Source organism: Kryptolebias marmoratus, linkage group LG7, assembly GCF_001649575.2.
Source record: "Kryptolebias marmoratus isolate JLee-2015 linkage group LG7, ASM164957v2, whole genome shotgun sequence".
Lineage (NCBI taxonomy): Eukaryota > Metazoa > Chordata > Actinopteri > Cyprinodontiformes > Rivulidae > Kryptolebias > Kryptolebias marmoratus.
In genome coordinates, this window is record NC_051436.1 from 9,661,126 (window position 1) to 9,685,987 (window position 24,862).

Here is a 24,862-nt window from a genome sequence, read left to right on the forward strand (position 1 = left end):
GGGGGGGGGTGATAAACTGCTGCATGATAAACAAAAAACTCGACACAGACAAAACGGTCCTCTGCATCAGCTGCAGATCAGGAGCGTACGCTCCCTGAGATCTGTCTGAAACTACGGCCGCGGATAGGTGCAGCAGGTACGGCAGACAAACCGTTCAGGCGCCGATAATCTGTTGGATTCGGAGACGACGGCCGAGCTTCAACAACAGAACAGGTCGGCTCTTTCATGTGACTGCGCATATGTTGCACATCGATATTTAATCGCGCAATAAAATGTTTTGTCTGAGATGGGTTTTTTTTTTAAGTAGTAAAAAACAATTACTTAGATCCATAGGTCAAATCGAACACCTCTTTATGAATAAATTGTACCAACAGTCTACTAAAAAGGTAACTTATGTGCATATTTTCAGCTACTACTTGTAATAAACATAAAATATTTTTAAACGTTTTTAAAATTTCTACCTTATTCACTTAGGATTTAGGTGTTGAATAAAGTAAGGCGATGACAGACAGCAGCACAAACAGTGGTTGGGAAATATTCAGATCTTTTAACTGAGAAAAAACATTAATACAATAAAAGGGGGCTGTTAAGATTCGTCACTAAATTCTGTGCCGAGTGATCGGATTACAATCGGATCGGGTGTGAACGGTCTTAATGTGAGTTCAGAGGTGGTCTGGACCCTTTTATCAGCATACGTTGGGTAGTCTGAACAAAACCTGGTCTTAAGTCTTAAAGTAAGACCACCTACTGAACTAACATGACCCCGAACAAGAACCAAAATGATTACCTGGATGTCTGGGGGGGGGAATCTATGGGAATACTCTGATATTCTGTTTTGTTTTGTTTCTGTTGGCTAAAAGATTTAAAGAACTGTTTATCAGAACCCTTCCTGGTGAAAAGATTCATTTTGTTGGGATTTTGGAGTTTCTCTTTCCTTAGTTTGGATTATTTTAGAGCTGGTGGGACACGCTGTGGTCACTGACAATCCCTTCAGGTATATTCACCTAACTAAACATGTTAAGGTTCACTGTGACGACTGTCAGCACACCACTGATTTTTACAGGTTAAACTCTCCAGTCTTTGCTCTGGCATAAAGATACTCGACATAAATGTATGCTCCTTTATATCGCCTATATTGTGTCTGTTAGGTAATTGGGCTTATCAAGGGATAGGGGCAAAACTTGAATTCAAATGGCTCTGAACCATGCTAAAGTCAAAATAATAATACAGTTCAGGTGTCTGAATGTGTTGCAGGTTTTACAAAAAACATCAACAGACCAGCTGACTTCCTGTTTACGATCAGCTGACGCGTCTGAGTGTTTCTCTGCACTCAGCGTGGATCGATGACATCCGATAGCAAAAACATTTCGGGGTACATTCTTTAGAGGCAAGGTGTGAACTCTGCTGACCACTTGCAACAAAGATTACCCAAAATGGAGATAAAGCGCGAGGCCCGAACAGTCCCAAAGCGACAATACTCAGGTCAGTTAAATTCACTTTTCGTTATTTATACTAAAAGTAATAAAGTAATTTAAAAAAAATAGATTAATTATTTTACTTAATTTGCAAGTAGCCCTTCTTCAGGTGAGCCACTTTAATTTCAGCAAAAAAAAAAAAAAAACAGCTAACCACTGTTCAAGCACACATTAGTTTTAGATCTACTGGGTATACGTTAATTAAAAACAAAATAAAATAAATAACCCGGCTGGCTGTAAGATCAGCGCTTCCGTTAAGGGCATAAACACAGTTTTGGCACATTTAGAAAGATTAACCCAATTCGAGAAATTGAATTCTGGCCTCGTAATTGCGATTTATTTTCTGGCTTTAATAAGATCAGAAACAAAAGAAGGGGGGTAAAACGAGTGGTCGAGGAAGCTGGGGCTGCTGAGCGGAGAGCGGTGAGGTTTAATAACTTACCTCTGTCAGCTTCCTTTAAGTGAGGATCTTCATTCGCAGGACCACCTGGGGCGCCGTCTTTGATCTGCAAGCACACAACGGAAGCAGAGGGTGAGGAAACAAGGTCAAAGGATCTGTACACTTCACAAACCACGGCCGAACCGGGCGCCTGCGAGAGCCGGGGACCGTGATTTTTTTTTTTTTAAACGATCTTTTTCAGATCGGGTCCGTGGCTCTGATCCGCGACACCCGACGCTTCCAGGAGGGCAAGGCGGTTTTGCCCGCGCCGCGCGCCGGGGAGCCTTTCGAAGAGGCGGTTTAACGATGAAAAAGACAACACGCCTGGATGCGTGCATTCCGTTTTTGAGGTCGGATGGAGTAGGGGGGGTGGGAGGGAATCCGAAATCCAAGCGGAGCCCAAAACAATTTTCAGGTCTTTAATTTCCTTCTAAAAGACGTCACATTTATTTAGAAAAGTTCAAGGCACATGCAGAATCTTGCGGAGGCTGTTAGGGTAGATAATCACCTCTAAGAGTAAATATTGACTGCGGCACTGAAGCGGTGAAATACGGATATACTTAATAAGAAAATATTGATCTTTATCTGTAGCCTGGATTCTTGCCGAGATTAGAAAGTGTTTGTTATTTCAGTTGCGCTGCGTTCTTGTGTTGATGCTCGTAGGCATTCTGTTCCCTAAAAACGCAGCGAAAAGAGACGAGCGTTCCTCCTATAAGATTTATGGCACCGAGGAGGACCGAAATGACAAGAGCCCTGCATATGGGAAAGAGGAGACGTGGGTCTGGTTTTTTTTTGATAAGCTGTCACATGCCGCATGCTGTCATTTTCTCCTCTATTGGAAAACAGACTGTAAACTCGACTGTGCGAGTGAGAGGTGTTGCCAAATGCAATGTGACTCACCGCTTCTGAGGAGAACAAAAAACCTGCTTAAGATCACGGCGACATTTTCGTGTGTTTTTGTGCGGCTCGGAATAGTTCTGACAGGCTGGACTCGACGCAAATGTGGAAAAACTTCCTCGAGAAATTAAAAAAAAAAAAAAAAAAAACGGGGCAAAGTGGGAACGAAATGAAAACGAGTCGCTGAGTTTATTCTGACAGGCGATCTTAAGTAACAAAGTGGAAGTTCTGCTCTACTTTAAAAGAGAGCAGTGTCACATTTTCACCTGCTTCGCCCTGTGAGGAACCCAGGAGAAGGATAGCAAAGACACTAAGAGCAGAACCCTGCAGGTTTCAGCACAAGGCCCAAAAAATCAGAAGAAGCACAACGGTCTAAACTAGGGGGTCCCCAAATGGCAGATCGCGGTCTTGAATCTAGACCCAAACGCAGTCCCATCTGGACCTGGATGGACTCGTAACTTTCAGCGGAACGTTTGTTTTTCTACCTGCGCACTTTTTCTCGCATTCGCAGTAAATCGTTTTAAGTGGCACGGCTGTTTTGAGGCATTAAGGTAGTTTCCCCAAGGGTTTATTTCTCCTTCCCTCTGCAAGCATTTGGATATAAAAAAATGATTTAGGAACCCGGTTTGAAAGAGCTGCCAGAACCCTGACATGCTGTCTATCCAGAAACACAAATGAATATTCTGTTTTTTGCCTGCTTTTAAACGTATCTCGGACTTGACAAAACTCTTTGGTAAGAATATGCTGTGAGTGACCGTCAGCTACTACAAGACCAGAATTTACCACAATAAGTTGTCTGTAAATTCGGTTGTAGATGCATTTCCACTGATTAGGTTCTGAAAAAGCTCCATTAAAATCCATCAAGCAAGATATTCTGGGCAAAAGACGGACGGGGGGTTGACATCAACCGGCGATCTCCAAGCTTGAAACAAAGGTTTCACGCAATCTGCTAGCGCAAGTGGTATCCGTTGGGGTTGACTTTCAGCTTCTACCACACCAAATGTTAGCTCAATATCTATGAAACTGACAAACGTGAAGCCATATTTGGGTTTGTTCAGGTTTATCCAGCTGGGTTGACTCAAAGTTAGTCAGACATGGGTGAGAATGATAATTACTTTGGGAGTTTCTTTGAAATCTGACCCTTGGTTCATATGTTGTGGAAAAACATTATCGCCTACATTTTGGCTCACGTCTTGTATTGTTGTACCTCAAAAAAACAAGCTCTGACCGCACAACAAACTGAATGGAGTTAGTTCCGACACAAGTTGGCTCCGATTGGACAAATACAAGTTAGCTCATTTTAAATAAAAAGAAGGAACAAGTGAAATAGCAATAGAAGTTTTGGGGAGGAGTTATTATTTTTCATACTTGTTTATTCGTGTTAAATGCGTAAACACTAAATATTTAGCAGGTATGTTATTGCCAGACAACATCCAGGTTCAGAAGAAGACCAAGTCCGAAACCGCCGCGGGGTTACGAACACCTTAAGTATCCTCGTGACAATCCGTCCAAGGTTTGTCGAAACGCAACGGTCTCAACGAGACAACTTCTCTCCCTCGTACTGTTGCGCCACGACAGGCAGATGCAAAGGGAAAAAAGCGTTGCTTCGAGTGAAGTCCTCTGTATTTCTCTGTCCATATCCTGTTTTTGTTTGTGTCTGTGAAAAAGAAACCGGCAGAGTGAACCCTTCCAGCAGCCAAAGTCGGCGCTCAAAGAAATCAGTCGGCACACACGCAGACCAAAAAAAAAAAAAAAAGAGGCTTGCTCTTGAAAACCCATCTGCCTTTGAAGGATTTTTATTCTCCATTCCCCCAGCTGCCACAGACTGAGTAACCGCTTAGACATACAATGGGCGCACCGCGGGTATTTGTCCATCGAGAGCCAGGCCCCGGCAAAAACGGAGAGAGAGACACGCATTACCCAGGAAGCGGCTAATTAATTGACAAGCAGAGATTTCTGAATTTATAATCATCAAACAGACTTCATTTTGTCTCCCCACCACCGCCGCCTCCATCATCCTTGCCAGCCCATCCTCCCAGGCGACTTACTTAAGAGACTTATCGTATAAATACAGCCCAAATCAAAATAAATGACTGAAACCTCGGAGGGAGTTGAAGGCTATACACATTTACATCAGAGGAACTGATGCAATTTAAACTGCCGCTCGTGCACCACTGACTGAAGGTTCAATTCACAAAGAAATCCAAACTTATGTAATACTTCCAGTGCTTTTTTTTTGTGTTGGTGTTGTTGCTCAGTTTGGCAGACCTACATTCATGACAGCCAAGTAGGAGAGACACAGCTTCCTCTGTGCAAGTGTTTTGCTGAATTCTCACAGCAGTATGTTCAGCTCGTGTGTCTGATTTGACAAAATTTCCTCAATATTTCATGTATTGCATGCTTACTTTTTTTTTTTTTTTTTTTGTCCTAGTGTGGTGTGCTCCCTGCACCTCCAGACATCTGTGAGGTTAATCCATCTCAGTGCATATGTTTATGACTTAATATTCTTCCCCCTGTTCAGGACTGGGTGTAAATGTCTGACAAAAAAAAAGCTGCGTTGATTGATTGTAACAGCTTCGTCAAGCTCCGTGGAACACTGGAATCTGGCTGAGGAGAAGCGCGGTGACATATGGAGCCCAAAAGCTTCACCTCTGTCCAAAATTTGATGGATAACGTTACAGCCCCAGAACGCTTTGGAACAGATTGCTCAAACTGCGTGCCGCCACAACTCGATGGCTCTTTGGTTTAAAGGAAAGATCTTACAGACACTTCATGCACAGGCTTGAGCTGCATCAAATCAAAGTTTTACCGTCAAACTCCACTGTTTACAGAGCAGACGAACAGAAATTAATGGTATTAATGGCAGATAGTATCCTCTTCCGTGCGACATTGTGGGTAATGAACCTTTAAAGCCATAGTTGAGATCTTGCCTGATGTAAATAGCTCCTTGACCAACTACAGTTTGGAGAATTAGAGTTTAAGTCTGCCTAGATTGACGAACTTACAGCTGGGTCAAACAAGGATGAGACCAAAAGTGGACTGTTGTCGTCCTAAAACAACTCCAATTTCTGACATTTCCTGGAGGTTCCTGTGAACTCTGTACTACAGACGCTCTTCCAACAAGCTGAAGTGAAAATGTCTGTTTGTCTGTAAGAAAATATCTCATGAACCACTGGAGAGATTTAACAGAAACTGTCAGAAAATAATCATTGGACGTACATCTACAACTAACTTTCAGACTCACTCAGATTCAAGATGGTCGCCTAGTTTAGTTTGGAATTAAGTAGGCTAAAAGTTAAGACTTTTTTAAAGTCTTTAAAACATTATGTTCACAACCCTTTTATTGGTCGCTGATCTTCATGAGTCCATTCCTGACAGAGTGTTTGTTTTGTTTTTGCTCTGGTCCAGCAAAGAGTTGGTGCCAACACTAGTTTTTCAGTGCTTGAGCCAGAAATGTCATCAATGGAAACAAAGAAAAGACCTGGTGCTAAAGTTAACATCTTATTGTGCTGTGACAGTTTGTGAGAAGTTGGTGACTCAAAATTAATGGAAAATTGTGAGAAAATGGGCAAATTTTCTAATGTTAATGATTTAATCAGCTGGAGTACAGTTTTGTAATTAAAATGGGACAAATTTGGACTTGTTTTTTTTTTAATAATTATTTAACATCAGCAGGGTTTGTAGACCTGGACATTGACCTGAAATGTTTTCTGTCAGAGGAGAGCTCCTGTGCAGGTGTCAAAATTCATATGAGAGGGCTTGGAGACAAGATTCAAGATTGATTCGTGGCGCCCACCTCGACTCCGTGGCTATTTTGGGAGAAATATTGTTGCAGATTCTTTTTTTTTTTTTTTTGACATGTTCGAAACTCAAGTGACAGGACTACACACCTCTGCAACCCACGAAGGGAAACTTAGAACCACAGCTAACATCACGAGACATTCTGGAGACTCCCTTTCAAACGCCGTTTGCCGACTAGTCACAACCACTTGGAGCGAACACTGGAGCCTGCTTGGTGAAAAGAAAAACCCGTAGGAGATCATCGAAGGGCTCAAGGCGCTGACCAAATCTCCAAACTCCTTGTACTCAATCGAAACAAGTCCGAGCTTCCAAGGCCCAACAAGATCGAACCAAGCAGAACAAAGCATGCAGGTTGTTGAGATGCCGTGGCTGATTTGCGTAAAAAGCTTACATTGGTGTCCACATACTGTGTTTATGTTCCTGATTACAGTTTAAACTCCTCCCATCTGTCACCGGTCGATCCAGCAACGATCCAACGATACACTAAGAGTCTGTTTAATGCTGAATGAATTGCTTATAAGTCTAACATCCTTAACCAAAATATTTCCCCAGATCATAAAATGAGATTATAAATCCAAGCTGTATCAGTTTTTACTTTTTAAGAAAAGAAAAAAAAACCTCCTAATGACAAGTGATTAATCATGCAGAGAAACAGCCTGGTGACAAACTGCAAGCCTTTAGCAACAACAACAACAAAAAAAATAAAAATATTAGTGTTTTCCAATCCATTCTGTTCAACTTGGCTGTGTGCTGAGAATAGATGAAGGCAGCACAGACGGTGTGTGGTGGTGGAAGTGTGCATATGTAGGCCTGAGAGACGGCGTGTGTCCTCTGCACGACGTAAAATAATGACAGGCGAGAATGGATGGCTGGTGACGCGGTGACGAGGAAAGCGCCACATATTTTAGGCCTCAGGGTGGGCAGCTGCGAGAAACTTCTTTTCTCATATCCCCCCCACCTCCCCCCACCTCCTCATCTGCGACACTGTTCAAACAGAGGACAAAGATGCCCTGGGTAGTTTCCCCCCCCCCTTTTCTGATCCCATACGAGGCTGCTCGCGCTCTTCCTCGTCTGCATCTCCAACTCGCAGAACTAGGAACAGTGACAGAGAGAGCGACGTGGTGGTTTTTAAGGAGTTTTGAATCATTTCAAATGCTCTTCCAACATTTTTTTTTTTTTTTTTTTACCCATCAAGAGAAACTCTTTTGGTCTATTATTAGAGGTTAAGATGTGTCATTTCCACACTAGTTATAACCCGCCACCAAAGGGCGAAAAGTGGGCGATATCGTTTTGGCCTGGGCTTCACATTGTGCAACAACTTTGCTTAAAATTTCTTAGCATTAATGCCGAAGTGGATTCTATTAGCAATATAGTTCATAAATCACTAAACGGAATTCACTGAAACTCTCAAAAAATAATCATTGAATGTATGGTTCATGTACAACTGATTAGCTTTTGGAGTCAACTCAATTAAAGATGGCCCCCCACAGTTAATTAGCCTTAGGCATGACAAAAATGGCTCTAACAGACAAATTTACAGATAGAGCTAAAGTTTGATGTGGTATTAGCTGAGAGTCTTTCACAACAGACCTTGCAAGATTTGGAAATATCCCATTGGATTGTGCCCAACGTCATTTCCAAGGTTTGAATAAAATGATTATACCTCTGCCGTTCCTCAAATTATAATGATTTTAGTTCGGTAGGATCGGTAAGCCTAGAGTTAAAACCATGGTAAACGATGAGATTAAAAACGGTAAATATATTTGAACATTTTGCATGTTTGTTACATCTCTTTAGAAAGGCAGGTTTAGGGTTTAACCTTTAAAGATGCTTTTCTTTTTTCTTTTTTTTTCTAAGAATTTCATAGCGGCGTTTGAAAACATCAGGAAAAACCCGAGGCTTTCGGGAAAAAACTTGACAGATCTGTCAGCGTTGTAAAACCTAGATTTCTCAGCCTTCTGACGCAGACAGGAACATAAAATAAAAAAAATGGAAAAAAAAAAAAAACCACGTCTGACAGCTTAAACTATCACCTTTTATTGTGAAATACAGTCTTTCCCCTAATGTTCATCATCAGAAAAAGGAGAGCGGTGAACGTTTCATGCGCTGTAAGTGGTTTAAAAGGTGTAAAAAGTTAAAAGCCTACTTTGATAAACACTAATTGTTCTGTCAGTTTCTGTGTTAGCGCATGATTGTGGGAGAGAGTAAAAAGCTGCCGTTTCTTTAAGACATAAGCTTGCTTTGCAAACATTTAGTGCAATATTAAAGTGCATACAGCAGGCTGTTTTTGTTTTTGAAACAAAGCCAGAGTTTTGTAAAAGGACAAAAAATGTGCCACACACATTCAAAAGCATCTTCAGATATTCCTTAGATAAACCTAAGAGCCCATTAAAGTATTAAAACTGTTACTTAAAACTGTCCATAAAGCTTTTTTAAAAGTCTTCAGTTGATCCAAACTGCTGCTGAGAGTCAGAGAGAGAGAGATCATGTTTCTCCAGTTTTAGCTTCTCTCCGTTGGCTCCCTGTGAAATGCAGAATAAAATTTAAAATCTTACTTTTAACATACATAGCTCTCAGCCACCCAGCTCCATCTTATATTAAAGATCTTGTTTCATATTATCCTCATAGAGCTCTTGGCTCGGAGTCTGCAGGTTTACTTGTGGTTCCTAGAGTTCCTAAAAAGGCTCCTCTCTTGTGAAACCAACTTCCAGTTTCTGTCTGTGAGACTGATATTCTGTCTACTTTTAAAAACTAGGCTTAAGACTTTCCTTTCATGATAAATCCTTCAGTCGGGGTTGGCTTGGGTTTCCTGAGGTATCCCTTAGTTATGCTGCTATAGGCTTAGGTTGCAAGAGGACCTAAAGACCATATTTCCTGACTTTGCTGCAACCTTTACTTGTTCTACTTTCCATGTTTGCTCCTGCAATTATTGCTGTCATTAACCATGTTTTTCTTTGTTTTTCGGTCCACAGAAACTACACCTGGACCAATCATTTTGTGTTTGCCTGGGTCTCTTTCCTGTCCTCTCAACTAAACGAAGCAGATGGCCGCTCATCCTGAGCCTGGTTCGGGTTTTGCTGAAGGCTTCTTCTTGTTATAAAGGAGTCATTTCTTTCCACCATCGCCAGGATGTTGCTCAGGATGAGGGCTGTGACAAAATTAAGATTCTCAGCAACCTGCTGCCTTCTTTAGATAGAGTACTATTAGTAATTGGCATTATAAAATGTACTGTATGTGAATGTTTCGTATTATAACAAGAATGAATTGACTAAATGGGTTTGAATATAGATTTGAATTAAACTCATGATTTGGATTTATTTTATCTGTTGTATAGTGCTCTGAGATGACTTTTGTTGTCAATCGATGCTATATAAAAAAACTGAATTAAATTAAAGCTGATTTACTATTAAAAATGACCACATTTCTCTGCATTCATGCCTGCAGCGTGGGTCTACCAGCAGGGAGAAAAATGGCAGCTTGCGTGACGCCGTCACACTTTCAGGTCAGGCCAGTTGGCTTCTCCGATGCGCAACAGCGGTGAGATCCAGACACAGCGGCGGCAAGAAAGTAAGAGAACAGAAGGGGGGGGGGGTTTGAACATGGCAGCCAAGGACTACCACTTCAACATCAAACGAAATGTTGTCACAACAGAGCCACCCTTTTAACTGTGACACCATTCAGCTGCTCGTCACGCGCGGCGAGGCAAGGCGGAAAGTCGAGCAAAAGCACAATGTTTATTAAATGAAAGAGCACGGAGGGAGCTGCGAGACGGCGGCGAAGTGCAGTGTTGTCAAATGTTCATAAATAGCACAGAAAGACAGCGTTTTCTCATCTCTCCATGAAATTGAATGTTGGGAAGGGAAATGAAGTGTGGCTTCCAGTGACTGTAAAAACATTCGCTGGAGCATGCGCTCGTGGAGTATGACATTGAGGTTTGAGTATCGCCGAAAGAAACAACAGACATAATTAGTTAGTGGTGATTCTTTTATGCTTCACGATTTTACAGCCCATTTCTGAAAAGGGCAGCAGAGGAGAGGTAAGGGTTAGGGAGTTCATTCTGGGTGTGACTACTGGTGTGATAATCTCTCCCTGAGATTGTTTTTTTTTTTGTGCTTTCTCTCCATTTTATACCCAGTACTACAGCATAATACGGCCATGGCACACCACCCTGCGACCCTTTCTGTGGCACGGAACTCTTCCACAGCATCAGGATGCAGCTATGCGCTAGAAAATCACGCCAAGCTAGCTAGCATGATGCTACTGCCACGGGAATTATGCCTGTGCTAGATTAGTTCCATGACTTTATATCAATCAAGGTGGAAGCCTGGGTGTGCAGCCAGCCCTGGCTGCACACCCAGGCAGTCCTCAAAACCCTCCACGACCTATTACAAACTATCATGCATAAAGGGAAGCCCACTACATTTGTAATACAGACCTGAAGATCTCACCAACAGTTTTTACTTTATGATCACGGTAAAGACAGTCTATTAAAATATCCTGTGTAAATGTAAAATGTAAACATCTAAGTTGGTAAAAACAGGGTGATTCTGACAGCAAATATTCAGTTAAATTAAAGATATAAATGCTCAATATTAATATTAAACGCCTGCTGTCGTTAAAAGAGGGCATTTTTATAACTGTCTGTGCACAAGGTGTTTGTTAGCAAAATGGCTATAGCTCGGCCAATGTTACAGATCTTCAGCTAACATTTGGTTTGGTTGTAGCTGAGAGACATACTCTGGGATCTATCAGACTGTGAGAAATCTTTGTTAAATCTTTAGCATTAACCGTTGGGGTCAGCCTTGTCTGTCTGTTAAAATGCCTTAAAAACAAACAAAAAAAAAGTGAGCAGATTTTATGAAACTCTCTGAAATTAATAAGATGTACATCTCCAGCTGAATAGCCTTTGGAGTCAGCCCAATTCAAGATGGTCACCAAAGGCAAATGACCTTAGCAAACAAAAATGGCCATAATGTAAATTTTTCTGATATTGAGCCAAAGTTTATTATGATAGTAGCTGAAAGTGATCCCCAACACAAAGTGGGGGTGCTGACAGATAGCACAAATACTTGGTTTAAAGCTTTGGAGTGCAAGTTTTTTTTTTTTTAAAAAGAGGACAGAAAGAAGTTCAGCGGTCATATTAATGTTAAAGCGTCGGCTAAATGAACAGCAGCCGGGCTCTAAAGGTCTGTGACAGAAAGAAAACAGGATGGTTAAAAAGGAGCAGGACTGTCAGGAAAACAAACCAAACAGAAAAACCTGTCTCCTGGCAGACGCTAGCGAGTGGGCCTGTCAGTCGTCATTGCGTGCCACTCTCCTTGCTCGACACAGTGAAACTGAGGCAATGTACCCCATAAAATATTCACCAAAGTTGTTTTTTGGCTTAAAAGGGGGAGCGGCGAAAGAGGGGGGGTGGAGGAGAAATGTGCTGCCGCGGATCTATGGGAAGTCGCCCAAATGCTCCGGATGTCAGGTTTGCTTAAGGCCTCGGTACAAGGGTGCAACAGGAAGAACAGCAGGGGGTGCAATAAATGTTCACACAAATGTACCCCGTACCGTACCATCAGTCTCCACAGCCAAGAAAAGCTCTGCCAAATCTGCTGTATCCTCTAGAGCTTTTACCATAGGCTACTCTTGCTTTTTTTCTTTAAAAAAAAAAAAAAATAGTTCCTTATTTTTACTGGAAATGTTTGATAGTGAAGTAACATCATGTCAAAACACTTACAGTTGCTGTTTCCGACCAGAACACCTTAAAACCCGACGACTGTACATTTATTTGCCAATGGGACCCCTTATGTGTAATATGAATACCAAAAAACGTTTTTTCACCGTCGCCGATATTGTAAACCTGTTAAGAGGATAAAACAATGTAGAAATCCAGTTATTGCAATGATTGTTTTAAAACAAAGGTTTTTTCCAGAAGCAAAGCTTTGGATGAGCAGCACAAGTCTCAGATTATTATCATAAACTGTAACTAAGGCCAGCCGTGACCTAGCAACTCATTAACAAAGCAGGATATGACAAGTTTTATTTATATCAGAGTCAGGGGGGGGAAAAAAAGAGAAAATAATTACCTCCTAATTAAGACATTAACAGAGTCATTTATTTGTTTTCTATGCAGACAGCTTTGTCTTTGCCTCCAGAAATGTGGTGTGGTGTGGTATGAAAACACGCCATTAGCCGCTGCAGCCACAGCGTCAGGTTTGAAACCTAACACAATAACGCCCGGTCCCTTTGTATCAATGTGAAAAAGGTCAAATCTGTCACCAGACTTGATGTAAGCACATTCTGTAACACGTTCTTTTTTTTTCTGATCTGCAGCTCGGGGTTTTCGGCATCTCAAGAAGAAGGAAAGAACGACAAGTGAACGGAGACGCGGATGCTGCAGAGACGCCCGATCACACGAAGAACAAAACCAGCATTTCCTGAAGCAACGCACATCACCCGCCACCTTGCACGCCGATGTTTTAAACAAAAGGATCTTGCTCGGTTTGTTAGCACTTAAAAGTATGTTTTCTGGATGACTTTCAGCTACTACCACACCAAAGTTTAGCTCAGTATCTGTAAAATTGGTTGAGATATAAGCATTTTTGTGATTTTTATTAATTTCGCCTAATTAATCGAAACCAGGTAAACATCACTCAAGACCCAAGTACCACCTTAGAAACTACTAAGTCTTCCAAGAATCTTTATCACAACAGGCGTTGAAAAAACAGTGGTACAAATTTCTGATATCTGACATTACCAAGCAAACAGACCAACCTCTAACCTAAAACACCTGCTTTTTAAAAAAAATCTTGACTTAACCCTTCAACGAACCCAATAGGCATAAGGACAAGCAACGAGTCCTGATCATTCTCGTCTCAGCTGTGTAGGACCCCAGTATGAACCATTTCAGGACACAATCAAAGCTTAATGATGACAGGATGAGAAGAAAGTGAGGCGGACACAGAAACAAAGCGGTAAAAACGACTCTACAGCTTCACTAAATAGGTTGTTTACGTGTCATTTCGGTCTTTCTACGTGGATCCACCATAAATGGTTTATAAAAAAATCTGGAGATTTAAAGTTGGTTAAAGAAACTCGGCTTTTCTCCTCAAAACCTCAGTTTGCGTGTGGACGGCAGGTGCAATCGCAACAAACAAGTGCATCTCCATTTTTTTTTTTTTTTTAAATACAGAGAATAGTGCAGTCGTCCAGGAAACTGAATTAAAGACAACTCCTCAAGTGAGACGCAAAATAGAACTAAGAATCAAAAACAAAGTAGAGATGATTTTCTTTTTGTTAAATTTGAAATGGTTCTTTTTAAAAGGTTCAAATAAAAGTCCATTTCGATGCATAGATGTTTCTGATTTTTATGTTTGGCTTGTTTTGCCTCTTCCATTTACACTGGTTCTGTTTTCGTTTCTTGGCTTGGCGTCGTCTGAAAAGCCCAGTGTAAGTGCTTTTGTGCAAGCTAATAGGGAAACAGATTCATTTAAGAATCTCAATTTGCATTTTTTAAGATTGAAAATCTTTTTTCCCCCCATTAGGCAACTGCCTTGCTGTGCATCTTCTGATTATGTTTTGACGCCGTTAAGAAAGATTTGAGGGTTTTTTTTCATTGGTACTTACTTTAGACACCAAAATAGATCCTATCGAAGTCCATAAAAAGCTAATATCTTCCTTATATGTCCCCGCAACCGAATGCTACAACAGTAGCACAAATAAAATCATTCAGCTTCTGGTCCATATGTATTTCAACCCTGTTTTTTATTAAAAGATGGGGTACACGAGTTTGTCTCATGATTCACATTCTATAAAGCAGCACATAAGATAAGCTAGGCACATAGAGAAATCTAATCAGAACCCCGATGTGGTTTTTTTTTTGTTTTTTTTTTCTTTGTCTATGGAAATGACTAGGTCCTTATCGGTAGAGGAGGTTATTTGTGCAGATTCTCGCTGTGGCTCAGTGAAGGGACTCAATCACTGCTGCCCAGCGATAGGCCTTACTTTCGTCCGCTCCCTTTCTCATCTTTTTATCTGAAGGAGCGGAAATGAAAGGATGGTATCTGGAACTCTCCACGTCTTCGGTTCAGGAGACGGGGGAGAGCGACGAACATTTTCTTTCAGGCTTTGGCTGTCAGATAAAAAAAATTTAAAAAATAACTTGGTTTATAAATCTGTGCTCGGAAAGAAATACGCCGGCAGTCGGGAACCCAAGATGAGAGCGGGCTCGACAAAAGGAGAGCATTATGAGGTAATTTGTGTTGCCGCAGCTACAGTTACAACTCGGAGATAATCGAGCTTTTGAACATTTAGCTCAAGTCAATCGGGGAACGGTTTGAGAATGTGCTCAGTTGTTAACTTTCACCAGAAACGCCGCAGTCACTGGATTCACTCGTCACCAAAGGCAAGACGGTAAATTCCCACAACTTTTACAAACTGCACGAGTATTTAATCAACACCACAGTGACTTTGCTTAAATATGTCAAGCCAGCGGTCCCCAACCTTTATCAGCTCCACGGACCGGTTCATTATCAGACAGCATTTTCACTGACCCCGGCCTTTAAAGGTGTGGCGGATAAATACAACAAAATAAAACGATATGAGCGGCATGAAAACTGGGGTATTTTTTAAAACTTAATAAACGTAAATCCAACGTGTCCTCGCAGCTTTGTTAGCTGCGTTATCAATATGAACAACAGCCTCTCCTCCCCCTGATGTTCTCTGGTCAATATGGCGACATTTAAACTTCAAAATAAGAGAGACCAGAAATATAAAGTGCACAAAGAACACAACTCACCATAACTCTGAATCAGTGGAGCCCTGTGCCTGTTTCTCAGTAACCAGACGGTCCCATCTAGGGCTTCCAGAGACGTTTGTTTTTTACTCGTTTTGCTGCTTGTGGGTTTGTTTTTAGCGGGAACGGATCATGTGACCTCGATAAGCATTCTGACACGCATCAAGAGTGAGTCGTAGACGGATGGAGTGGAGAGAATCCGCTCAGTTTTTCTAAATAAATGTCGTTCAGACTCCGAAAATAAAAAAACGGAAGGACAGAGGTTGGGGACCTCTGTGTTAAGCCTTTGGAGGGTGGGGTAATGATACATGTATTTGTACGCAATGATTTCAGTAATGGTCTTCTGGTTCAGGACACATGCATACTGAATAGTACAACAGTGTTTTAAGACGCTGTACAATGCAGAACGTTTATGAACGGAACTAAATGTAACTCCCCCTCACAGTTTAATATAGTGGAGAAGGTAACAGCTAACAGGTACATGTGACGGTGAACTAGCAGCGGTAAGGTTTCAGTGCTCGGCTGGAGCTGGTTCTTTACTTGTTCTTAACAGATATAGTTAAGAACCTGTTTGGTTTTTCCCAGGCCCGTGGGCCGACTCGGAGCCATGTCTTTACATCACATTTAAAAGCTCTTCCAGTAAATAATTGATCCTCCCTCTGTTGTACTTCTGTTTCACTAGAGGATAACAGAGCAGAGAGACACTTTATCTTCACAGATCACAGATTAAACGATTATAAATGGCATTTCAAGCAGCGTTTATGAATTCAGTTGAAAACTGATTGTGAAGGCAACTTTCAACCGCTGCCTGGTGCCACATGACTGCCAAATTTCCAAAAAATTCAAATGAAACACACAAACTGTAGAATGGAAGACTATAAAGGTGATATTCCACAGCTAATTTGACTTTAAATTCGTGGCAAAGTATTTTGTAGCACATTTGGCAAAGTAAAAGTCACACTAACTGCGTATTTTAAACTCACATTTTGATCGGTCGTTGGTCTCCATAAGCCTGCCTTCAACTACTGACAAAAACAGTTTTTTTCTTAATCCCAAAGCCAGAGCTTACAATCGTGGAAACAGAATGAGCTCATGCTAAGTGAGTTCATAGGACCCTCTGATTTCCATGCACGATAAGTCCTGGTTTCAACTTCCAGCCCGTCTCAGGGTTCTGTAGTTTCCTCCCACAGTCCAAAAACACGCACATTAGGTGAATATGAGACAATAAATTAGCTGTAGGTGTGTGAGTGAATGGTTGTTTATCAGTCCTGTGATGGATGGGCGACCTGTCCAGGTTGTACCCCGATGACCACTGGAGGGCGGTCAATGGAGTATAACCTGGAGAGCACCGACTCCCCGTGACCCTGAGGAGGATCAAGTGGCTGCGGAAAATAGATGGATGAGCAAAAATATTGTTTTCAGTCAACTCCGTGGTTGTCTGAAAATATAAGACCAAAACAAAGGGGAAAGAAAACCGAATGACTAAGATTTGGAAATAATGCTTTTATCAGACGAGGTGACTGAACAAGATTCGGTTGATTTAAACGGTGCGACAATAATCAACCGTTTTGGTGTAAAGCATTGATTGGAGGATGCCTTTTCCTATTTCCACAAATTCACAAAATAAAACAGTCTAAAATGATTTCAGAAGGACCACTATTTTTTTTTCTTTAGTTTTTTACTCTACCAATCAAATATCCAATGAAATAAGGGGGAAAAAGAAAAAGGTATGCTTGAAAAAATAAATAAATAATACATTTTGGGGGGGTTTTCATAATGTTGAATCTTACCTTGACATTGTCGCCTCGTGTCAGGATGTCCCAGAGTGTGTGTCGAAATTTGGTCAGATCCATTTCACGGCCACCTCCCAACAAAACCTGGGGGTAAGAGCACCATCAGCTGCAATCTTTTTCCAGTCAAACTACACCAAAAAAAAAAACAAGTAGATTTATTTTCACATACTGTAGCACCACTCTTTCCAAACTTTTCAGCTTTTATTCTACAAAATAAAAAGATTCGGAGATTTGTCGTCCAAACTTTTGCTAATTGAAGTATATAAGTACATTTACCAATAAATTGGTTTTATCCTTTTGTAACACCTAAAGCTCAATAAGCTAATGTCGTTATGTTTAATAACCCACGGTGGAGTACGGACCCCAACTTTAGGAACCACTGCTGTAGCATAATACATTCAAGAAGTCAACCACTGGTCCACAAATAATGATAGTTTTACAGGTTTTCCTTTGATTTCAAATCCCTGTTTCAACAGCAACGAGGAAGACGTTTTAGTCCAATACGATTCATCAGGAACAACGTTTCATTTATCCACGGTATAAACTAAACGTACGCTTTTAATTCACTGCAGAACACGCGTATCATTCCTCCTGTCTCAACAGACAGAGGCTCCCGCAGGGGAAAACTACTGACAAGCGAATTAATCTGCAGCCTTTTGCCAGTTGAAATGGAAGTCAGTCAGGCGGCGCATACCAGTGAATGCCCATCAGTCACAAGACCTTGGTGCAAGGCTGAAAAAATTTAAAAAAAAAATGAAAAATTTAAGACTGCTGTGCAACGGAGGTAAAAAAAAAAAAAAAGGGCAAAAGAAGGGTGGAAGTTGGTGCAGTTTTCAGTGTTTATTCATTGGAAACAGTGTCACCTGGAAGCCATTTTGGGGAGTGATGCATCACAGTGGGCACTGACCTTTAGATACTACGCACAATTAGGCTAAGCTAATAAACACAGCCGGGATTTGGACGTGTGGACTGGAAGGCAAAAGTCCACTGAATCAACCTGAGTTTAAACGGCATGAAGTCCCTCCATCGCTGGATAGTCTTTCAAACCTGAACTGAAATTTGTTGTTACAGAAAAAAAAAAAAAAAAAAAAAGTGTTGCAGACAGACAAGTGTTGCTTCAGGCTGATGTTCACTTTTTGTTTCAGTTTTTACATTTTTCATTCGATTGCTTTCGAGCCTTTGTTGTAAAGTCATTGTAATAAACACAGATGATTATCAATTATTGTTTTTAAAGGAAGGAACTGCTTTATATTACGTTTAACTGACATTTTGTCATTGGTAGGATCTTACATAAGTTTAAACACCAGTTTGGGCTTTGGGTCCATGGTTTAATTTGCTCTTTATTAAAAAAAAAAAAAAAAAGAAGCTTCATTGTAATAACAAATAATGTTATATAAACTAGGGCGGGACAATACGCCCTAAAACTAATGATATTTTGGGGCTTTACGCTCTAAATCACTGTATTAATGTTATTTTTAGGAAAATAAGTTTGAAATTTCTAATGGACCTTTTTCCCCAGAAGCCATTTGTGTTTTCTTGATAATAATAATGTAAATCTTGAAACAATCCTGGCTTGTATTTGTTTTATTTTGGGGTTTTTTTGCCAAATTTTGCTGGTGTAGATTCTCAGTCATCCGGGACATGGAAAATCAAAAAAAAAAAAAAAAATCGGGCTTCTGCTCCATAGAATGTGGCGTTCCAAGCTTTCATAACCACTTAGTTTAAAAGCTTAGAACTCCACACTCTGCGTTTTTTTGTTTTTTTTACTAAGAAAGCTCCTTGAAGGGAAAGCAAAACGTCTTCAACTACAGAACACAAGCCCAGCTGTTTTGTTATTTAACTTTGCTAATTCTTGTGAATCATCAGCCGTGGGAGTCGACGGCTTTTGTTTGTGTTTTTCTATCTCTGTCAAATGAATTTAGTTAGGCACAAGCTGACCCCAGGTATTTCAGGGAAGACTGATAAATCTGTGAAGCTTCCAAGTGTGGGAATATTTATGGATTAACTATTAAAAATAAAACGAATAAACTTCAAAAATCTAGCTGTACTTGTGAATTGATGACAAAAATCACACACACACACACACACAGGTAATTACATTATTGCCCTCCTTTTGGTGGCAGGTGATAATAAATGGTAGATAATAAAAGTTTCCAAAGCCATAAAATCAACAATAGTGGTTTAATTAACCCAAAACTGGATCATTAATCGTAGTGATTAAATTTCACAACCTAAGTGCTTTTAATGAATCATCCAGGTGAAATTAAGCAGCCGTGTAATAAGTCTATAAAGTGTATCTGAACTACAGAGTCTAAAAAAAAAAAAAAAAGATCCAACTCTGTGTGTAAAAAAAAAAATAAATAAACAGAAAAGAAGTTTTCCTCTTCATACAGTCAAACTATTACAAAGGCTGATAAAACGGTATGCAGAGTTATTACCTGACGAGAGAGAGGAGATCACATAACACGGTTACATGCTCAGGCCATGTTATTTGATAGATCCAGCTGGTTCCAGGAGCACAGCTTCACAAACACCACTTTTATCTACCTGGCATGAGAATATTGGGTTTCCAGTCAGTTATGAAATGTATCGCCTTGCAAGTATGTGGAAACAGCACAAACAAAGAGATGAGACATCTATTACCATGAACCCACACAAGTGAAAATATTATGACTCCCACGCAGTACCGCTACATAAGCGTAGACTATCTAAAAAAAAGCACCAACTCGAATCTCCTCGTCTGAAAAGTGAAGCCAATGCAGACATGCTTTAAACTGAGTTGTTTCTTATAGCCTCTATAGACTTCGGTGACAAAAACGAGACATCAATTTTAACTTGATCTCACTTCACTGCATGAACCTTCACAAGTGGTCAGCCCGATTCAAAATGGCTGCCACAGTCAACTGACCTTCACAAAAAAAGGTCGAACTCAGTGAATTTCACAGATTTTGACTTAACGTTTGGTGTGGTAGTAGCTGATACTGATCCCCAACGCACATTTGGAGTGCTAATAGATTGCACGAGGCCTTTGTTTGAAATGTTGCCATTAACTATTAGGGTCTACCTCTGTCTGTTAGCAAAATATCTCATGAACCATTTTAGTGGTTTCAGTGAATGTTTATAGGAAATACTCCTTGGATGTACAGCGACTAGTGATTAACTTTTAGAGGCAACTCAATTAAAGATGGCCGTCACAGCTAATCAACATCGGCCAACGCAAAAATGGCTAAAACTCAGTAAATTGTACAAATATTGAGGTAAAATTTAACATGGTAGTAGCTGAGAGTCACTTACACCACATATTTTGAGCATGAGATTACACGTCACATTATTTTCAAGGTTTGACCCAAAACATAATTTCTCAGTTTAAGATAATCTTTAAATATGCATTCTTTTAAGGATTGCTATAGCTTTTAATATTATTTTTGGCTTTTTTCAGTGTTTATCATTAAGACGTAGAAAAAGAATTTGGCCTCTAGAAAGTAGATTTTGCATTCCAAATAATATTACTTTTGAGTGTACAGTCATACTAGTTATGTGTACGTACAATCTATATTTCTCAGCCGAGTGATCTCCAATTGTCCCCAGCTACATTTATACACACACACACAAAAAGGTCTACAGTTGCTTCTGAAATTAACAATCCAAGACAGCATCAGACATACTTCTGTTACTGAAGTCAGTTTGCCTCAAACATCTGTATCATTTAATTCGGGATTTGATATTTGCCAATCGAAGATAAAATATGTATTTTTTTAATCACTAGTGATCCTACTCTTGGTCTTTTGTGAAGATCTTGACCATGAAAAGGAGGGGAAAGAAAAAAAAAAATCAGTGATAGATTTCCCAGGGTATCAAGAATACCATTCAGTTTCCCCGTCACTAACCGGTTCGGATCTATACATTCCCCCAGAGTGGTGTGGTCAGATTTAAAGTCCAGACTGATTCGATTTCAGCCTTCTCTGGTAATTTCAGCGATGGAACAAAGACGGCCACAGTTTCTACTTTTAGTCGGCCGTCAGAGATTTTTTAGACGCGTCAAGTGATTGCTTCACACTCCTCTGTGAAACCGCTGCGTTATACTACCCCAGGTTAAAAAAAAAACTGTCTGGATTGTAGAAAAAAGTATAAATTTTGTGATATTTTTGAGGTGAATAAGGTTAAAAAATATATATGAATACTGTTAGTTTAATGATAAAGCTGAAAAAATAGGTGAAAAAATATAGGGGAAAGATTTTTTTTTTTTAAATCTAAAATCCTTATTTACAGTAATTGTGACTGAAGTATTAATTGATCCAGCCGATGTTGCTAAGCAACCTAATCATCTTGCAGTACGCTGATTAGGCCACCTGAGTCAGGACAGTTATGTAATGGCTAATCAAACCCTAATACTCTGAAATTGTCCAAATAGCTTTTAAACCTGTTGACACAAAGTTCGGGGGNGGGGGGGGAGTCATAAAGACAAGTTGGTTGTTTCTGCTACTTATTTTGCGTACTAATATCTTTGCCAATATCTCAAAGTCTTATTAGATATGTCATTTAAAGTCACAATATATTTAACTGTAATGACATTGCTTTTGAGACTTAACTTTTGTAGATTTTGCTTATATATTATTTGAAATAAAACTGAAGCAAAGCAGACTATAAACATTTTAGGACTCCGATGACACATTCAGAGATAAATGACTGAAAACATGATTTAAGCAAATTAAAACTAGCATTCTTTTAGGGAATGCATAATGCCCATTGCTTTGCATGTCAGAGTTTTAAAGAGAGCTCTAGCGTGATCAGTTGGCACTAAAAGTATATGTTGGGGTCGACTCTCAGCTACTGCCACTTCAAAATGTAGCTCAATATTTGTAATATCGACAGACTTATCGCCATTTTTCTGTTTGCCAAGGTTGATTAGCTGTTGGGGCCATCTAGAATCAGTTTGAACTCCAAAAGTGAATCCATTTTGGATGCACGTCCAATCATTTTCAGAGCATCTCATTTGAATCTGTCAGGTGGTTCAAAAGATATTTTGCTAACAGACCTACAAGGCTGACAGTAAAAGTTAATCCCAAAGTTTTAACCCAACATCTTGAACAATCTGTTAGCGCTCCGCGTATGTGTTGGGGATGGCTCTTAGCTGAAACAACACCCAATTTTAGCTGAGTTTTTGTAAAATTGCCCAAGTTACAGCCATTTTCGTGTTGGCCAAGGTTGATTTGCTGTGGCAGCCATCTTGAATTGAGTTTACTTTAAAGGGTGATCAGTTGCAGACGTATACCCAATGATTACTGTGAGTTTTTTTCCAGTCTGTATAGTAGATCATCAGATATTTTACTAACAGACAAACGCGGACCATTAGTTTTGCTCGCCTTTCATGGTGGCGGGGATGATAAAGTTAAACCAAACACTGACTTGTGATCAAAGTGTTTGATATATAAGCCTTGTTGAAAGCAATACTTTAAAATTTGTTTGAGTTTTTGTTTGAGCCAATAAAAGAGAAATATGACGTTCTGATTCTCAAAGAAAATGGAATTGGGAACAATAATTTTCCAATAATTAAAATATTTTCGAACTTTTAAGCCTAAACTGTATCATGAAGAAATAAACCAATAAACTTCAAGGCAGAAAAGTAGATGCAGACCAATTAGAGTTTTTTTTCATTAACCAATCCCAATGCAGATCTGGCTGATTTCTAATACTGATAATTATTGGACCAATAATTTAGGTGTTTAAAAGCCACGCCCTTTCCGATCCACTAAACTTTAAAAACGTTAGAACAAGGGAAATTGTTTGGAATTTAGTGATTTAGCCCTGAGGTGGATCGGAACATATTCTTACTTATGCTACAGTTTATCAAACCCTCGCCATGAATACAGTTTCTAAGCATTTAGTTTTTTTCCCGTCTAGAAGTAACATTTACTATCCAACCACTTAAACATATAAGGATTTGGAAAAATAGATAAGTGTGACATTTTTCATTGAAAAGTTAGCATGGAGTTCTGGTGAACTTCGTCTGAGGTGGCACCGTAAAGAAGAGCGGCCCCGTCATTAAAAAGCCCCCCCCCCCAGTGGAGGGAGCTCACTGACGAAAGGGCGTAGTGTGTCAAGTGTTCTCAATTTCCACATGTGCCAACTTTTAATGGCCTCAGCACGCTTAGGTATGGCCAGCGCCGACTATTTTCAAAATGTCAAAAATCAGCTAATTAATCAGCTGATAGATCAATCGTCCTACTTCAACAAAAAAAAAAAAAGGCACCATAAATCACAGTTGTTCCTGTGGGCGATGGCATTTATTCAAAGGTACTAAACTGTCATCATCAGCCTGGCTATGAACAGAAATAACCCAGGGATATTTTCAGCAAAGTTCACTTTAATGACGTTAAAAAAAAGAAAAAAAAAAAAGGCGTTGCAGTTAGTTTCCTTTAATCAGAGTAATGAACACTGCCTTTTTCTTAAGATAAAAAGCAAAGAAGACAGGCAGATGGATCAATTTACAGCATGGCATCAGTCTATGAAATGTTCCCCAGGCCCAGCTACTGAGGAAAATATAAAGGCCATAGGGTCGACTTATCATGGAGCTAAATGCCAATGTAATTATTAGTGTCTGGAGATAGTGGGAAGGAAAGCGCATCCTGCGGCAGTACACCATATTTAATTAATGAATGTCACTCTGCAGAGGGAGTAAGGGGGGGTGTGAGGAAAGAGCAGGAAATGGGGAGGGAGCGAATGAGACTGACAACAAAACCGATCCTGACTTAAATGTATGACCTCACATCAACAAAACAACACAGACCTGAGTCATAAACTAAGAAGAACAAGTGTTTATTCGTGTTCCTTTAAATTAAGATTTATAACAGGGCGCAACTATAGTAACCAAAAGAATTTTGTACCAAACCAATCTTTCAATAATGGGTTTTCGGACAACTAATCTGCAAAAAGGTTTATATTAAGTAACATACACTTGACCCCAAAATACATAAAAATTCTCAATACCCAAAAAAAAGGTGGGAAATTTGGGTGATCTGATTGTAACTCTGGACACCAGAGTGCATGTTTTACATCGATTGATTGATTGATTGATTGAGTAAAATCAACCAAACAATGTTTATTTGTAAAGACTTTCTCAAGCTCAAGGCAACCAAAAGTGCTTAACAGAGATAAAAAATAGAAATGTAAACAAACAGTTAAGAGATAAACCAACTATTTGGACTATATTGGTCACTTCAATATAAAAATAATAATTAAAAATGAATAAGATTTTAATGCTTGTGCAAGGGTTTTCTAAGGGCTGGTAATTGTACTTTTTTTTAAAGTAAGGCAGAAAATAAAGAAAGAAAATAACAGCTTCTAGTTTTATCAACATCACAAAAAAAAAAAAAAGTTCCATAACTACGATGTATTAAAACAAACTGAAAGAGACGATGCACTTTTTAGTTTATGAGTAGCATTTAAAATAACAGCGAAGTGTTTTGCATAAAAATATAGCCGGAAAGTCATGTTTAATTAGGGTTTGATGAAAAAAAATAAATAAATGGTCCTTTGTGCTTTAAACCTAACCAAAGGATCCGACTCTTGGGAGTCAAGGTCTCCACCATCCTCCACAACCTGACAAATATCAGCATCCATCCACTCTAAATGAAGCACCTCCTGCTGTGCAAAATAAAATAAAAAAATGTTACCA

General features: G+C 39.8%; 1 protein-coding gene across 1 annotated transcript in view; it reads right to left on the reverse strand.

The window, feature by feature from the left end:
• Positions 1–24,862, reverse strand: part of LOC108234858 (glucosidase 2 subunit beta) — a 157,359-nt gene that overhangs the window by 89,437 nt on the left and 43,060 nt on the right. The window contains exons 9-10 of the mRNA XM_017414403.3: positions 17,185–17,271; positions 1,918–1,981 (exon numbers count right to left, since the gene is read on the reverse strand). Of these exons, the coding sequence (XP_017269892.1) occupies positions 1,918–1,981; positions 17,185–17,271 (151 nt within the window). The remainder of the gene's footprint in view (positions 1–1,917; positions 1,982–17,184; positions 17,272–24,862) is intronic.